The sequence below is a fragment of the Schistocerca piceifrons genome, chromosome 6, assembly GCF_021461385.2.
Source record: "Schistocerca piceifrons isolate TAMUIC-IGC-003096 chromosome 6, iqSchPice1.1, whole genome shotgun sequence".
NCBI lineage: Eukaryota > Metazoa > Arthropoda > Insecta > Orthoptera > Acrididae > Schistocerca > Schistocerca piceifrons.
Window position 1 is genome coordinate 479,655,991 of NC_060143.1, and position 19,394 is coordinate 479,675,384.

Consider the following 19,394-nt stretch of genomic DNA (forward strand, 5'->3'; position numbering starts at 1 on the left):
AACGTTGTTGTGAGGCCCCGTGTAAGGAGGAGAAATGCGTACTATCACGTTTCCGACTTTGATAAAGGTCGGATTGTAGCTTATCGCGATTGCGGTTTATCGTATCGCAACATTGCTGCTCGCGTTGGTCTAGATCCAATGACTGTTAGCATAATATGGAATCGGTATGTTCAGGTCCCCCCATGAACCATGGACCTTGCCGTTGGTGGGGAGGCTTGCGTGCCTCAACGATACAGATAGCCGTACCGTAGGTGCAACCACAACGGAGTGGTATCTGTTGAGAGGCCAGACAAACGTATGGTTCCTGAAGAGGGGCAGCAGCCTTTTCAGTAGTTGCAGGAGCAACAGTCAGGATGACTGACTGATCTGGCCCTGTAATACTAACCAAAACGGCTTTGCTGTTGTGGTACTGCGAACGGCTGAAAGCAAGGGGAAACTGCAGCTTTATTGTATGATTACATGAAGAGCTGCATCAAACCAGTCTCAGGACTGAGGACCACAACAACAACAAACAACAACAACATGTTCAGGAGGGTAATACGGAACGCCGTGCTGGATCCCAACGGCCTCGTATCACTAGCAGTCGAGATGACAGGCATCTTATCCGCATGGCTGCAACGGATCGTGTAGCCACGTCTCGATCCCTAAGTCAGTAGATGGGGACGTTTGCAAGACAACAATAGCCTGAACGAACAGTTCGACGACGTTTGCAGCAGCATGGACTATCATCTCGGAGACCATGTCTGCGGTTGCCCTTGACGCTGCATCACAGACAGGAGCGTCTGCGATGGTGTACTCAACGACCAACCTGGGTGCACGAATGGCAAAACGTCATTTTATCGGATGAATCCAGGTTCTGTTTGCAGCATCATGATGGTCGCATCCGTGTTTGGTGACATCACGGTGTATGCACATGGGAAGTGTGTATTCGTCATCGCCAAACTGGCGTATCACCCGACGTGATGGTACGGGGCGCCATTGGTTACACGTCTCGGTCACCTCTTGTTCACATTGACGGCATTTTGAACAGTGGACGTTACATTTCAGATGTGTTACGACTCGAGGCTCTGCCTTTCATTCGATCCCTGAGAATGCCTACAATTCTGCAGGATAATACATGACCGCATGTAGCAGGTCCTGTACGGGCCTTTCTGGATACACAAAATGTTCGACTGGGCACATTCTCCAGCTCTCTCACCAACTGAAAACGTCTGGTCAATGGTGGCCGGGCAACTGGCTCGTCACAATGCGGCCGAGCAACTGGCTCGTCACAATACGACAGTCACTACCCTTGATGAACCGTGGTGTCGTGTTGGAGCTGCATGGGCAACTGTACATGTACACGCCATCCAAGCTCTGTTTGACTCAATGCCCAGGCGTATCAAGGCCGTTATTACGGCCAGAGGTTGTTGTTCTGGGTACTGATTTCTCAGGATCTATGCACCCAGATTGCGTGAGAATGTAATCACATGTCAATTCTTGTATAATATATTTGTCCAGTGAACATCCGTTTATCATATGCATTTCTTCTTAGTGTAGCAATTTTAATGGCCAGTAGTGTATTTATCAGCTTCTTGGGAGTCATATAAAATAGCAGTTACATAACGGTTCGAAAAGATCCAAGCAATAAAGGTGCGTTCTGTCAACATGGCGGTTACTCGATGCGACAGCATTACAAGATTTCTCATGCTACAAGAGAGCCTTTTTCATCATTGAGAGGTTTTAAATTAAAGTTTCGATTGTGTACGTTACTGGACGAGTCGGGCAACATATTGTTTCCTCCCATATTCATAACAAGGAGAAAATTAGAGTAATTAGATTTCATTCGGTGCTCTACCGAGTCATTCTTTACGCATTATTCGTGAGTGAAACAGAAAAAGAGGGGGAGGGGGAGGGATCCGGAGATAGTGGCATGAGAAGTACCTGCACCACATATCGCGACAGGCGAGGTAGTGATGTAAGCGTCGCCGTATGGTAGCCACCCAGAAGAAACCGACACTGTACACTTTTTGGGATATCCTACGAAACACTGTATTTAGTTTGAGAATACTGGATATACTTTCAACTACGGAAGACGTAGCCCGAATCCGAGATGAACTAAACTCTGACGTCTCTTCCAGGACTGTTCCAACAGGTGATAACGGTGAGCGGCACGGCGCATGCGCCGTGGTCGCTGGTGGCGGGGCACAGGGCGTCGGCGGCGGCGCGGCGCGTCGCGGCGTTTGCCGGCTGCAACTCCTCCTACGCCGCCCCCGCTGTCGTCGCCTGTCTGCGCAACAGGACGCTCAACAACATCACCATAGCCTACCGCCAGCTCTGCGTACGTACACGCTGTCAAATATGGTGTGTGCGTGAATATGTACTTATTGTGTTTGTGTTTGTGTGTGTGTGTGTGTGTGTGTGTGTGTGTGTGTGTGTGTAAGCACTCAAAGTAATTAAAACGTGAAAGGCCCAGAAGTTAGTAATTTTTACAATGTTCCCCATTAACCCTTCTTATCTGAATTTCGGCCGCCGGTATCTATGTGAAGGAGATCGTCAACCTGTTGAAATGATGAATTCATTGCTACTGTCGACGCCAGAAGTGCGTTCCATTTGTTGCCGGCCTTCGCGTGTTTCTTCTTTTGTTTTGAATTTTCAAACTCTGGTTAATGTTCAGCCGAGAGGTTCTTCATTGGTACACTCTGTCCTTTTTTCCTTGTATTAACCAACACCTTACATTTGTACTTTCTTTACAAATATCTTTACAGTGGAGAGAGTGCAGGCTTTCGCCCATCTCACAAACCGCGTTACCTTGGCTTGCAGCTACATTCTTCCATAAATTAAAACATGAGTTTATGTATATACACCGAAGCGGCGAATGAAAGTTTGTGTCAAGGTCGGGAATCGAACCCAGGTCTCCTGCTTACAAGGAAAGTACGTTAGCCACTACTCCACATAAGCGCAGTGGTTCAATCAACAGCACGGGTTACCATGGCACTACTCCCTACACGATCCAAATTCTCAGTCTACTTTAAATTCCCCCTTACAAAATTGCCGAGGCACTCCATGTTTTGAAATACACTACTGTCCATTAAAATTGCTACACCACGAAGATGACGTGCTACAGACGAGAAATTTACGCAACATGAAGAAATTGCTGTGATATTCAAATGATATAAGACGAACATCAACAAAGGCAAAACGTGGATAATGGAATGTAGTCGAATTAAGTCGGGTGATGCTGAGGGAATTAGATTAGGAAATGAGATACTTAAAGTAGTAACGGAGTTTTGCTATTTGGGGAGCAAAACAACTGATAATGGACGAAGTAGAGTGGATATAAAATGTAGACTGGCAATGGCAGGGAAATCGTTTCTGGAGAAGAGAAATTTGTTAACATCGACTATAGATTGAAGTGTCAGGAAGTCGTTTCTGAAAGTATTTGTATGGAACGTAGCCATGTATGGAAGTAAAACATGGATGATAACTAATTTGGACAAGAAGAGGATAGAAGCTTTCGAAATGTGGTGCTACAGAAGAATGGTAAAGATTAGATGGATAGATCACATAACTAATGAGGAGGTACTGAATAGGACTGGGGAGAAGAGGGGTTCGTGGCACAACTTAACTAGAAGAAGGGATCAGTTGGTAGGACATGTTCTGAGGCATCAAGGAATCACCAATTTAGTATTGGAGAGCAGCGTGGAGGGTAAAAATCGTAGAGGGAGACCAAGTGATGAATGCACTAAGCAGATTCAGAAGGATGTAGGCTGCAGTACGTACTGGGAGATGAAGAAGCTTGCACAGGATAGAGTAGCGTGGAGAGCTGCATCAAACCAGTCTGAGGACTGAAGACCACAACAACAACATGCAAATGATTAGCTTTTCAGTGCAGTCACACAAGGTTGGCGCCGGTGGCGACACCTACAACGTGAGGGCATGAAGAAAGTTTCCAACCGATTTCTCATACACAAACAGCAGTTGGTCGGCGTTGCCTGGTGAAACGTTGTTGTGATGCCTCATGTAAGGAGGGGAAATGCGTACCATCACGTTTCCGACTTTGATAAAGGTCGGATTGTAGCCTGTCACGATTGCGGTTTACCGTATCGCGACATTGCTGCTCGCGTTGGTCGAGATCCAATGACTGTTAGCAGAATATGGAATCGGTGGGTTCAGGAGGGTAATACGGAACGCCGTTCTGGATCCCAACGGCCTCGTATCACCAGCAGTCGAGATGACAGGCATCTTATCCGCATGGCTGTAACGGATTGTGTAGCCATGTTTCGATTCCTGGGTCAACAGATGGGGACGTTTGCAAGACAACAACCATCTGAACGTACAGTTCGACGACGTTTGCAGCAGCATGGCCTATCAGCTCGGAATCCATAGTTCCGGTTACCCTTGACGCTGCATCAGAGACAGGAGAGCCTGCGATGGTGTACTCAACGACGAACTTGGGTGCACGAATGGCAAAACGTCATTATTTCGTATGAATCCAGGTTCTGTTTACAGCATCACGATAGTCGCATCCGTGTTTGGCGACATCGCGGTGAACGCACATTGTAATCGTGTATTCATCGCCATACTGTCGTATCAGCCGTCGTGATGGTATGGGGTGCCATTGGTTACACGTCTCGGTCACCTCTTGTTCGCATTGAGGGCACTTTGAACAGTGGACGTTACATTTCAGATGTGTTACAACCCGTGGCTCTACCCTTCATTCGATCCCTGCGAAACCCTACATTTCAGCAGGATAATGCACGATCGCATGTTGCAGGTCCAGTACGGGCCTTTTTGGATACTGAAAATGTTCGACTGCTGCCCTGGCCAGCACATTCTCGAGATCTCTCACCAATTGAAAACGTCTGGTCAATGGTGGTCGAGCAACTGGCTCGTCACAATACACCAGTCACTACTCTTGATGAACTGTGGTATCGTGCTGACGCTGCATGGGTAACTGTACCTGTACACGCCATCCAAGCTCTGTTTGACTCAATGCCCAAGCGTATCAAGGTCGTTATTACGGCCAGAGGTGGTTGTTCTGGGTACTGGTTTCTCAGTATCTACGCACCCAAACTGCGTGAAAATGTAATGAAATGTCAGTTCTAGTATAATATATTTGTCCAATGAATACCCACATATCATCTGCATTTCTTCTTGATGTAGCAATTCTAATGGCCAGTACTGTAGCACCTCAGCATCAAACGTAAATGGGGGATCCAGCCTGCAAACCCAGGTGCAGGTACTCGTACAAATGAAATGACACGATTTCAGAGACTTTACTGGTCTCATACTGTGCAAAGAGGAATTTAAAGTAGACTGGGGATGCAGTGACGATTGTATCGAGGAGGGAGGTACTTCAGGGTAATCCGTGCAGTTGTGCGAACCGCTGTGTCGAGCTGTCTTAGTGGCCGACACTCCTGCATAGTAAGCATGAAACCATGGTTCGATTCGAGGCCTTGGTACACATTTTCACTCACCGCTTCAGTCTATATAGATACAAATCATATCGATATGAGACCAAAAAGGCTCTGAACTTCTGTCGCTTCATTTCTATAAGTACCTGCACCTGGGTTTCAAATTGGATCCCCCTTTACGTTCGATGCTGAGGTGCTATTCCAGAACATGGAAAGCCTTGGATATTCTGTTCCTGTGTAAAGGGGAATTTAAAGTGCACCTTGGCAGGAGTAAGAATTTGGATCGGGGAGGGAGGCGTGCCTTGTTAATCTGTGCTGTTTTCTGAACCGCTGTTCAAAGGTGACTTAGTGGCTAACGCTCTGCCTGAAAGGAGGGGGGACATGGGTTCGATTCCCCGCCTTGGTGCAAATTTTCACTCACCGCTTCAAGCTATATACATACAATCATACCTCTATGAGACCAGTAAAGTCTGTGAAATCGTGTCGTTTCATTTACTTTAAATTAGGCTTAGTACATTTTTTGGAATTTAGTTCTCGGTTCAAATGTTCAAATGTGTGTGAATTCCTAAGGGACCAAACTGCTGAGGTCATCGGTCCCTGACGGCCGCTGTGACCGAGTGGTTCTAGGCGCTTCAGTCCGGAACCACGCGGCTTCTACGGTCGCGGGATCGAATCCTGCCTCAGGCATTGATGTGTGTGATGTCTTTAGGTTAGTTAGGTTTACTTAGTTCTAAGTCAATGGGGACTGATGACCTCAGATGTTAAATCACATAGTGCTTAGAGCCATTTGAACCATCGTCGGTCCGTAGACTTACAAACTGCTTATACTAACTTATGCTAAGAACAACTCACACACTCAGGCCCGAAGGAGGAATCGAATCTCCGGTGGTAGGATCCGCGCAGTCCGTGACATGCCGCCTCAAACCGCGCGGCCACTCCACGCGGCCTAGTTCTTTTTATTCCTTTCCCATTTTTCGCAGTTCTTTTGTGTGGACCACCAAATAAACAAATTTATATCATTTACAGTTTAAATGATGTTTATTTTTAGGATACACCAAAAATATGGGCGAGACTGCCAGAGACAGGAAAAGAAGTGGAAGTGGCAATCATCAAAACACAGGTGGTTTTCGTTTCGGAGAGGTCTTTTCACGAAATGTCCATCATCAACCTTCTGCTTCGAATGAGAAAGTATTTTGTTGGTGCCGACATACATAGGGAGAGAAACCTCTGCTCTCACGGAAAGATTTAAGAGTTCATTTTTCCCCCGCGCTTTTCGAGAGTGCAACGGAAGTGAAATAGTTTGAAGGTGGTTCGATGAACCTTCTGGCAGGAACTTAATTGTGAATTGTAATTTAGTGCTGACAATGCAGATCAGTTTTTAATGCCGATATTTATTCCAGTTAAACGACTTTACACGTTGGAGTGTGGAATGTATGAGAATGGCGATATAGCATCAGACTTTCGCAAAAAACATCATCCACCCAATTCTGACGATTGCAAGAGCCGAAAAGTGCGAGAATTATTGTACATTCAGTTTAGTAGCAAATGCATCCAAGCTGTTGACAAGAATAGTATACAAAAGAATGGAAAAGAGAATTGAGGACGTGTTGGATGTCGCTCAGTTTAGCTTTAGGAAAGGTAAAAGCAGCAGAGACGCAATTCTGACATTGCAGTTGATAATGGAACAAGGACCAAAGAAAAGTCAAGACACATTTATAGAATTTCTTGACCTGGAAAAAGCATTATACAGTGTAAAACGGTGCAAAATGTTAGAAATTTTGAGAAAAATAGGGGAAAGATATAGGGGAAGTGAGTAATATACAATATGTACAAGAGCCAAGAGGGAATAATACGAGTGGAAGACCAAGTACGAAGTGCTTGCTCGAATTAAAAAGGGTGTAAGACAAGGATGTAGTCTTTCGCTCCTACAGTCTATACCCCGAAGAACCAATTAAGGAAATAAAATAAGAGTTCATGGATGCAATTAAAATTCAACGTGAAATGATATCAATGATAAAATTCGCTAATGACATTGCTATACTTAGTGAATGTAGAAAGACAGATGGAATATGCTGAATGGAATGAACCATCTAATGAGTACAGAATATGGATTGAGAGTAAATGGAAGAAAGACGAAAGTAGTGAGAGCAGAAATGTGAACAGTGAGAAACTGAACATAAGGACTGGTGAGCACGAAGTAGATGAAGTTAAGGAATTATGCTACCTAGGCAGTAAAATACATGACGGACGCAGCAAGGAGGACATAAAAAGCAGACTAGCACTGACATAAAGGGCATTCCTAGCCAAGATAAGTGTACCACTATCAAACATAGACATTACTTTGTGGAAGAAATTTCTGAAAATATACATTTGGAGCACAGCATGCATATGGTAGTGAAACGTGGACTGTGGCAAAACCGGGAAAGAAGAAAGTCGAGGCATTGGAGATGTGGTGCTACAGAAGAATGTTGAAAATTAGGTAGACTGATAAGGTAAGGTATGAGAAGGTTCTTCGCAAAATCGGTGAGGAAAGGAATATATGAAAAGCAATAACAAGAAGAAGAAGAAGGCGCAGGATGACAGGACATGTGTTAAGAGATCAAGAAATAACTTCCTTGATGGTAGGGGGAGCTGTAGAGAGTAAAAAAAAGTAGAGGAAGACAGAAATTTGAATACATCCACCAAGTAATTGAGGACGTAGACTGCAAGTGCTATTCCGAGATGAAGAAGTAGGCACAGGAGATGAATTCGTGGTGGGCCACGTCAAGCAAGTCAGAAGACTGTTAGAAAAAAGCACTTACTTCAAAATGGCATCATTCTGTGTAGTTTTTAACTTTGATGGAATTTTTCTCTTTAATGTTGTAACGTCTGCTTTGTTCCTAGTGATACGTGACTGTTACTACGTACATATTATGTTGTGTCTGTGTGTGTTTACACATCTGCTTATATGGGAAAATTCTAACTTTTCGTGACATCGCTAAGTGTTTCAAAGCTGACATTTTGGTGCAAGGAAGTAGCGGAACATCTCAACGAATGATTGCGATGTACCAGCAGCACTACATCGCTAATGATTGGTGACAACATTATCGGATGCTCTGAAGCTCTGTTTACAGTTCTTCTACATTGTCATTACGTCGAGTATTTAGATTTAGATAAGGTGTAGATATATCTGTATGCTGAGTTGTGTGCCGTATCTGCTGATAATTCCTGTGAGTCACTGAACTGCCTTACAAGTAGCCAGACATTCATTAGTTGCGATACTGTTAGAGATCTGTACAGTCAACGCATTACCATCACGAACAAACTAGTAACATTTCAACCTCTGTCACCTTTGAATGGTCATTATGATATATTACGACAAACTTCCGTTAAAGACCTTATCTTTTACCAGTGCAGTAAGCGATCGGTAGGATAACGGACGGCTATCACGGCTATGAGATACTGTAGTTACACATCAAGACTTTCGGAATCTAAACTGTGGTGTAACATTGTCACTGAAGTACTGTAACTTTGGGCGCGACTGAACACAGCCGCAAGTCAAATACGATGGAAGGAATATCCCTCCAGTTACGGTTGGAAATCGGGCCGACCGCTACGGTCGCAGGTTCGAATCCTGCCTCGGGCTTGGATGTGTGTGATGTCCTTAGGTTAGTTAGGTTTACGTAGTTCTAAGTTCTAAGGGGACTGATGACCTCAGCTCTTAAGTCCCATAGTGCTCAGAGCCATTTCAACAATCATGGAAATCGGGCACAGTGATTCTATTGCCAATTTCATTTCTAGCAGGACACATACAAACTTCTTAGTGGTACTGCAAATGTTTTGAAACATTCTGAAGGAATAAATATGGCTATTGATTATGAAACGATTGTTAGCTATGAAGCAAGGCAGTGCACGCATCTCACATACAGTAACGGAATTGGGGAATATGGTTGCCTCATCACCGCAAAAAATACCAGTACACTATGGTGACAAAAGACATGGAACGTCTCCTAATGTCGTGTCAGATCTCCTTTTGTCCGGCGTAGTGCAGCAGCTCGACTCAAGAAGTCAATGGAAATCCTATCCAGTATTATTGAACCATGCTGCCTCTATAGCCGTTCATAATTGCGAAAGTGTTGCCACTGCAGGACGTTGTACACGAACTGACCTCTCGCTTATATCTCGTAAATATTCGATGGAATTCATGTTACCCGACCTGGATGGCAACTCATTCAGTCAAAGTGTCCAGAATGTTTTTGGAAGCAATCGCGAACAATTGCGGCCCGGTGACATGAGATCACAGATTGGGGACATGCAGTCCATGCCGCGCGGGATTAGCCGAGCGGTCTAGGGCGCTGCAGTCATGGACTGTGTGGCTGGTCACGGCGGAGGTTCCAGTCCTCCCTCGGGCATGAGTGTGTGTGTTTGTCCTTAGGATAATTTAGGTTAAGTAGTGTGTAAGCTTAGGGACTGATGACCTTAGCAGTTAAACCCCATAAGATTTCACTCACATTTGAACATTTTTTTCGTACAAACAAAGTTTGTCAATTTAACCTCGCTTCGAAGCAGACGCTATTCGTGTTCGTGAGTATCCTGCAGTCCACGAATGGCTGCAAATGGTCTCCAAGTAACCGAACATATACATTTCCGTTCAATTATCGCATCAATTGGGCCAGAGGGCCCAGTCCATTTCGTGTAAAGACAGCCAACTTCGTTATGGAGCCACCACCAGCACCAGCTTGCACAGTGCCTTTGTTGACCACTTGGGTCTATGGTTCAGATGGTTCAAATAGCTCTGAGCACTATGGGACTTAACTTCTGAGGTCATCAGTCCCCTAGAACATAGAACTACTTAAAGTTAACTAACCTAATGACATCACACACATCCATGCCCGAGGCAGGATTCGAACCTACGACCGTAGCGGTCGCGCGGTTCCAGACTGTAGCACCTAGAACCGCTCGTCCACCCCGGCCGGCTGGGTCTATGGATTCGTGCGGTCTGCATCACTCTCGAACACTACCATCACCTCTTACCAACTGAAATCTGGACTCATCTGACCAGGCTAGGGTTTTCCAGTCATCTATGGTTCAACCTATGTGGTCACGAGCCCGGGAAAGGCGCCGCAGGCGATGTTGTGCTGTTAGCAAAGGCACTCACGTCGGTCGTCTACTGGCATAGCCCATAAACGCCAGATTTCGCCGCACACTCGCAACGGATACGTTCGTCGTCCGTCCCACATTGATTTCTGGTTTTATTTCACGCAGGATACCATGGCTGTTAGCACTGGAAACTCTACGCAAACCCCGTTTCTCTCGATCGTTAAGTAAACGCTGTCGGCCTCATTGTTGGCCACGCTGAGAGGTAATGCCTGAAATCTGGTATTTTCGGCACACTCCTGACACTGTGGACATCAGGGTATTGAAATCTCTAACGATTCCCGAAATGGGATGTCCCATGCGTCTAGCCCCAACTACCACTCTGTGTCCAAATTCTGTTTATTCCCGTCGTGATGCCATAATCATGTCGAACGCCTTTTCACAACAAGCACCTGACTACAAATGACAGATTCACCGATGCGCTGCCAGTTTTACCTTGTGTAGGCGATACTACAGCCCACTGTATTGTGCACATCGCTATCCCATATGCTTGTAATGAGTTCAAAAATGACATTTAATCTTCGCAGTTAATATGCAGATCAAGTTACAGTAAGAAATAAACATTAAACGATTAATATGAGGAAACTTTCACGTTTGTTATAATATCATGAATAGAAATGTAAATTTTGGGTATGATTTGACTGGCCGTAGACGTGACAGTAAAGTAAGGAAGGAATTAAATGCCTCATGTCACCACTCGACTGCGTTAGTTACGGGCAAAACCACGTACGGTAGATGCGGGGGCAGGGCGACATGATGATTTCTCCTCGTCGTTTGTGTGGCAGTTTGAGGCCGTCGGTAGCTTTAATTTTCCCTTTTCTACAGCTGTGCACCAACGTCCTGACCAGCTTAACTCGTCCATTCTTTCCACACTAGCTGAATTAATCCCTCAGGTACAGTGTGCTTGCTGGCCAAAGTGGTGTCTTGGACTCGTGTTATTGCCCATCTCTAAGAGACGGTGTTAAGCATGTGGAGAGGTTTAAAGATTCATGTATCAGATCGCAAGGATTCATAACTTCAAAACGGAGCGACACTGAATATCCCAAAACGCCAATAAACATCGGAGTCAAACTTCCCAAGTGTGAATCAACAATAATTTGGCATGCCTACGAAGACAAAACTCACTTGATTAACTTCTCATGGTTGGGATTCACAGTCATACAATATTTCTTGAGACATCATAGTCGCCGTTGACATTATGAAATATTTATCATTACGATTGCAATTTCGGCCTTAGGGCCACTTTCAAGTAATACTGCAAAAGCGTTCTGCCAGAAAATAAGACTATTTGACATTATGTAATATTTATTATTACGATTGCAATTTCGGCGTAAGGGCCATTTTCAAGTAACACTGCAAAATAGTTCTGCCAGAAGATAAGACTATAAGATATGGCTACACGTCGTCGTCAAAACGCAGCGTTTTGACTGTGAGAGTCCCGCAAGATTCGATGAGTACGACACGTACTATATCGTAAAATGTTGTTAAATATGTGCTGTATTATCAATGTTACCATCGTTCTAATAATCTGTCACAAATAAAAGCTCAGGTGTACTGACAATGTGTGGAGCTAAGTCTGTTATTAGAACGACGGTAACGTTGACAATACAGCACATATTTAACAACAAATTTACGATGAAACAAGTGTCGTACTCATCGAATCTTGTCAGATTCTCGCAGCCAAAAGGCTGCATTTTGTCTTTATTACGGCAGCATGTAAATTGTAGCACCGTTGCAAAGAGCCGTGAGGTTCAAAATAGCGGTTGTTATAATAATCATTTCACATAGTCAACGGTGACTGTGATGTGTTTTGAGACCAAGTTCACTGTTTCTTCTCATTTCTTGGACCACCCACCACCCTCCACTGCCCGCCCACACCACTCACCACCCTCCACTGTCCGCTCACTATCCCGAAGCTTATCGACTGTATTACTGTTTGCTTACTGACCAACCTCGGTCACTCCACTGACCGATTATCCATTGACTGCTCACATTTGGCAGCTTCGCTCATGGTCTCCCAAAGTCTGTCCTTCGGGGCGCTGAACTTTCCTTCCTTTTTTGTTTGGCATTGGTGGGTCTGCAATCCCCCCAACTGGCTGATCGATTTTGTGTAAAGACACCACACAATGAAACTTCGGCCAGTACCTCGTCTCCCACCTTACAAACGTTACAGAAGCTCTCCTGCGAACCTTGCAGAACTAGAGCTCCTGAAAGAAAGTTGGCAGAGCACTTGCCTGCGATAGGCAAAGGTCCCTAGTTCGAGTCTCTGTCCGGCACACAGCTTTAATCTGCCAGGAAGTTTCATATCAGCGCACACTCCGCTGCAGAGTGAAAATCTCATTCTGGACACCTCACAATCTTCGCACAGCACGAAAATTTCTAATCTTGCGGAGGCCAGCCTGTGACTCAGGAGCTTCCATCTCATTCTCAGGTTACTCCTTATTATGGCAGTTTCCAGCTAATAGCTAACTGGTAGAAACTGCATCACATTTTTGTCTACATTTCTGAGTTGTCAAGAAAGCAGCCACTTGTTTGTAACGGAAGTGCCTGTGCATTGCTCAAGTATCCCCACATGCTTTTGACTGCTGTCGACCAGACTTTGCTCGTGACTACCTATCTAAGCAGGTCAAACACTTCAATATAGCAATCAGTGTCTGGCTCCGCGGAACGTCCCACTTACCCTCGAAAGCCCTCAGCTTAGGGAGGAAAATTATTACATGCTGCATACTTCGTTAAACATATGTAACGACTGCTTCTCAGCCATGTGAGCCTGAATTTTCAGCTGAAGATGCATGTCTAAGGAAATAATATAATTGTCTCTTAGAGCATATAGGTTTATCGTCTCATGAAGATGTGAATTTTCAATGGAACAAATCACTTGTCATCTCCAATCATTACATTAATGGGCAATTGTACAACAGCGAAGCAACCTAGACTTCTTTATGGCAAGCAAATAAGCAGATTAGTACAAAAGAAGGTACCCATCCTTAATGAAGCAGAGCAGGAGACAATGGAGAACGTTATAACCTGGAAAGCAACATGGACATTTCAAACTAATCGGGAATATTATGCACAAACATTTATATGAGTTGCTTCGAAGTGGCTTCTCAACTCACTCACTAAATTCGCAGAATATTTTGATTTACATTTTTTATATTAGCGTTTATACTACGGATCTTTTTCAGGAAAATTGAAACATTGTAATCCTTTATAACATACATGAGGTTTGTAGTTCACACTTCACGGTAGTGAATAGTAAGGAAGATGTAGAAGGATCTTACGTTGAATGGCTAGTCTTGATTCACAATATTTACATTAAGGCGTGACAACCATCCAAAAGAGACACATGAAAACTTGAAAACTGATATAGCAAGAGAGCAACTAAAATAATTTAAAATGTTTGGAAAGTAAGAATTTAGGAGATGCTTGAAGGAGCGGAAGCACCAAAGCCGATTAAACAAGATGTTCTTCCTAATAAGAGCTCTAAAAAATTCTGTACAATGAGAAAATTTAGAAAGATGTATCTGAAAGAGTACATCGGCAGCTTAACTTGTTTGGAATTAAAAAGTGGGCTTCAAAGAAATGGATAAAACGAAAGTGGTAGCACTTGCAGAGTAAAGCTAATGTAAGCTGTCAAAATAAGTACACATGTAATGCAAGAAAAAAATGGTTGGTTTCGGCAAGCACTTACCTCAAAAATTTAAATAGAAGATTATATGCATACGAAGTCATAGATGAAGATATTATTATAGGTAGATAAAGGTTTTTGAACTAAATAACAAAAGAGTATGCACAGGTACAGTTACTCCTTCATATCTTCACCTTGCTGCGCAGAACCATAAGCTATACAGGGTGGTCCAGTGATAGTGACCGGGCCAAATATCTCAGGAAATAAGCATCAAACGAAAAAACTACAAAGAACGAAAATTGCCTAGCTTGAAGGGGGAAACCAGATGGCGCTATGGTTGGCCCGCTAGATGGCGCTGCCATAGCACAAACGGATATCAACCGCGTTTTTTTTTAAATAAGAACCCCCACTTTTATTGCATATTCGTGTAGTACGTAAAGAAATATGAATGTTTTACTTGGACCACTTTTTTCACTCTGTGTTAGACGGCGCTGTAATAGTCACAAACATATGGCTCACAATTTTAGACGAACAGTTGGTAACAGGTAGGTTCTTTAAATTAAAATACAGAAAGTAGGTACCTTTGTGAACTCATCATTTCTGAGAACGCATGTTGTTACAGCGTGATTACCTGCAAATACCACATTAGTGCAATATTTCTCTTCGTCCTACACGAATATGTAATAAATAATGGGGGTTCCCATTTAAAAAAACCCAGTTGATACCCGTTTGGCCTATGGCAGCGCCATCTAGCGGGCCAACTATAGCGCCATCTGGTTTCCCCCTTCAAGCTAGACAAGTTTCGTTGTTTGTAATTTTTTCGTTTGACGCTTATTTAGTGAGATATTTGGCCCAGTCACGATCAGTGGACCACCCTGTATAGATTTAATGTAATCGAGGATGGGCTGGAAGTCTCTCTCACTGCCAACTTTACTACTGTTGTTTTTAATGTTCTTCAACTTTTAGAAGTGCAGTCTGATTTCTATAAAAGTTGTAGATGATATTACCCTATACGTATTTTATGACTTTCACCTTCAGAATTTCTAAGACTGTGTTCTAGGCAACATTCACAAAAGCTTTTTCTAAATTTACATAAACTATAAATGTAAACTATAAACGTAGATTTGATTTCTCCTGATCTTACATTGTAAGTTAAGTCTTAGGGTGTTTCCTTGCATTTTCTTAAAAGAAGACATGGGATCTTCTGTGTAAGGCCACAGAAGTAACAGTAATACCGTACAACAGACCAAACGGGTCACTTACAACTTTTTATTGTGTCCTCTAACAACAACAGTACTTTTCGTCGGCACGTTAATGTGACGAGCCGCACAGCATGGGATAAGACGAGCGCGTGGCTTCTTCCTCCACAGGCAGCGGACTCGTCCGAGTGCTCTGCGGCGGCTGCCGCAGTGGTGCAGGGTTCGTGGCTGTCGGTGCCGCTGCTCGAGAGGCGACCCGTCGACGCATGCGAGGCCGGCGCCGGCTACAAGCCGCGACCCGCGCTGGGCGGCGTCACCAAGCACGACGGCTACTACTTTGCTCGTGGTCAGTGCCCGGCACGCGCAAGTGTTTTGTTTATGTGTTTCCTCATCTCACAGTGGAACTTACACATTGAAGAGCCAAAGAAACAGGTCACCTGCCTAATATCGTGTAGGGCCCCCGCGAGCACGCAGAAGTGCCTCAACACGACGTGGCCTGGACTCGACTGTCTGAAGTAGTGCTGTAGGGAATTGACACCGTGAATCCTGCAGGGCTGTCCATAAGTCCGTAAGAGTAGGAGCGGGTAGCGATCTCTTCTCAAAAGCTCGTTCATCCGAGATATGCTCAATAATGTTCATGTCTAGGGAGTGTGGTGGCCAGCGGAAGTGTTTAAAATCAGAAGAGTTCTCTTGGAGCCACTCTGTAGCAATTCTGGCCGTGTGAGCTGTCGCATCACCCTGATGGAATTGCCCAAGTCCGTCGGAAGGCACAGTGGTTGGTTGGTTGTTTTGGGGAAGGAGACCAGACAGCGTGGTCATCGGTCTCATCGGATTAGGGAAGGATGGGGAAGGAAGTCGGCCGTGCCCTTTCAGAGGAACCATCCCGGCATTTGCCTGGAGTGATTTAGGGAAATCACGGAAAACCTAAATCAGGATGGCCGGACGCGGGATTGAACCGTCGTCCTCCCGAATGCGAGTCCAGTGTCTAACCACTGCGCCACCTCGCTCGGTAAGGCACAGTGGATACAGATGATCAGACAGGATGCTTACGTACGTTTAAACTCTCAAAGAGCCGTATCTAGACGTATCTGGGGTCATATATCACTCCAACTGCGCACGCCCGACATCATTACAGAGCGTCCACCAGCTTGAATATTCCCTGGATGACATGGAGGGTCCCTGGTTCAAATGGTTTAAATGGTTCTGACCACTATGCGACTTAACATCTGATGTCATCAGTCGCCTAGAACGTAGAACTAATTAAACCTAACTAACCTAAGGACATCACACACATACATGCCCGAGGCAGGATTCGAACCTGCGACCGTAGCGGTCGCTCGGTTCCAGACTGTAGCGCCTAGAACCGCACGGCCACTACGGCCGGCTCAGGGTCCCTGGAATCATGAGGTTGTCTCCATACTGGTAGACGTCCATCCGCTCGATACAATTTGAAACGAGACTCATCCGACCAGGCAACATGTTTCCAGGCATCAACAGTCAAATGTCGGTGTTGATGGGACCAGGCGTGGCGTAAAGCTATGTGTTGTGCAGTCATCAAGGGTATACGAGTGGGCCTTCGCTTCCGAAAGCCCATATCGATGATGCTTCATTGAATGGTTCGCACGCTGACACTTGTTGATGGCCCAGCATTGAAATCTGCAGCAATTTGCGGAAGGGTTGCACTTCTGTCACGTTGTACGATTCTCTTTAGTCGTCGTTGGCGCCTTTCTTGCAGGATCTTCTTCCGGCCGCAGCGAGGTCGTGGATTTGATGTTTTACCGGAGTCCTGATATTTACGGTACACTCGTGAAATGGTCGTACGGGAAAATCCCCTCTTCTTCTCTACCTCGGAGATGTTGTCTCCCATCGCTCGTACGCCGACTATAACACCACGTTCAAACTCCTTAAATCTTGATAACCTACCCTTGTAGCAACAGAAACCGATCTAACAATTGTGCCAGACATATGTTGTATTATATAAGCGTTGCCGACTGCAGCGCCGTATCCACCCTGTTAACATATCTCTGAATTTAAATACGCATGACTATACCAGTTTCTTTGGCGCTTCAGTGTATGCCAATTGTCTAACAAACCCTGGCACTTTCCATATGTGTAATAAATTACTGTGGAGGATTTGGATGAGCTATACCTGTGATTTATTAGTCACTCGTGGGTCTTTTAATCACTGACTTGTTATTTTCAAACACTATACGTATCGTAAATTGGGAGCCAGTCAGAAATTTTCATAGGTAATTCTTATATATGGAAATTATGGGAAGCGATGTGCCACACGGTCGACCATACTGGCCACTCAAATATGTTACATCTGCGTTTTGTATAATGCTCAGTACTAAGAAGCAGTATGTAGCTCTCCACTTTGTCTTGCCGCTACACAAAACAAAGTTTCCATTTGTCAATACGTCGCTGAATTTTCTGTTCCACATTGTGGATTGTTGAACGGAAATGATTTGTGGCGTTTCACGCACGTATTATCCGATAAACCCATTACTTTATATGATGCTCTACCTACGTCAGTAGCTGACTATGACATGCAGCCTTCTGGTTTTCTTATGTATTAATTGCTGATCACATACTGTATATCTAACAGCTAACCTGTATGCGACATTTGTCCGTATTATCATTCACAGGCGTTAATTCTTAGCTACGTTCCACACATTTTAGGCACTGTTAACCTTAACTTATGGCCTTTTCTTATTAAAAGGTTCCCTTATGCTATATAATGTCATTTGCGTCTCATTGAACTGTAACTTCAGTTATTATGGTTTATTTGCCAGCAACATTTTTAGTTGTTGTAACAAATAAAGTTATCAATTAATGTTTATTCGTTCTTATATTACACTTTTTATATGTCTTTTGCCTTTTATGGAACGGTAACTTCAGTGACTTATGGTTTTAATGCCATTAATAGTTCTATTGTATTAAACTATTTTCGCTAATAATCTCAGTTAACACTTACTGGTTGTTAAGTCGGCATTAATCCGCCCGCGCATGCGCGCGACCACCAGCTGAGCTCGCTGCGTCGCTGTCCGCTGCGTCCAGTTGCGGCTCAGCGCCCGCGGCCCGCCTGTCTGGCCCGTTGGTGTGGCCTAACGGCAAAACGTCAGTAGAAGGGTCGCAGTCTTATGACTATGTACTGTAGTACTAACATTTTAAGTCTGAAAAGGAAAATATCTGATATGCTTTAATTTAATTTTATATTGTGACATTTCTGAGACAACGGCCATGCCACAGTGGATACACCGGTTCCCTTGAGATCACCGAAGTTTAGCGGTGTCGGGCCTGGTCGGCGCTTGGATGGGTGACCATCCAGGCCGCCAAGCGCTGTTGCCATTTTTCGGGGTGCACTCAGCCTCGTGATGCCAATTGAGGAGCTACTCGACCGAATAGTAGCGGCTTCGGTCAAGAATACCATCATAACGGCCGGGAGAGCGGTGTGCTTACCCCATGCCCCTCCTATCCGCATCCTCCACTGAGGATGACACGACGGCCGGATGGTCCCGGTAGGCCACTCGTGGCCTGCAGGCGAAGTGCTTTTATTGTGACGTCTCTGAAGATGGCTACATTATTATAGCCGATACCTAAGTAAGGTTTCTTTGCTTATGCAACTGGAGGCTGAAATTTAATATAATCTCACAATTATTGGTGGTGACTTCGATTTATCCTCGATATGTTGGCTAATATGCATTTTTAAATCCAAAGGTACGCGCAAAACATAATCCGAAATTGTGCTAAAAGCATTCTCTGAAAATTATTTCAAGCAATTACTTCATCTGAGTAGTCGAATAACAGACGTTTGTGAAAACAAACTAGACCTCTAAGCAACAAATAATCCTGATCTAATAACGACCATCTAAATGGATACAGGGATTACTGAAGACAGGCTTGTCGCAGAGAGACTGAATACTGTAATCCCAAATCTACCTAAAATAAACTAAAACCATATATTCAAAAACAAGACAAAAATACGCTCGAATCCTTCCTGAGAGACAATCTCCACTCCTTTAGAATTAAAAA

The 19,394-nt window shown here is 44.4% G+C and overlaps 1 protein-coding gene across 1 annotated transcript in view; it reads left to right on the plus strand.

The window, feature by feature from the left end:
* LOC124803390 (acetylcholinesterase-like) overlaps positions 1-19,394 on the plus strand; it is a 137,960-nt gene that overhangs the window by 65,270 nt on the left and 53,296 nt on the right. Inside the window, exons 6-7 of the mRNA XM_047264574.1 lie at positions 2,121-2,320; positions 15,531-15,705. Coding sequence (XP_047120530.1) covers positions 2,121-2,320; positions 15,531-15,705 — 375 coding nt within the window. The remainder of the gene's footprint in view (positions 1-2,120; positions 2,321-15,530; positions 15,706-19,394) is intronic.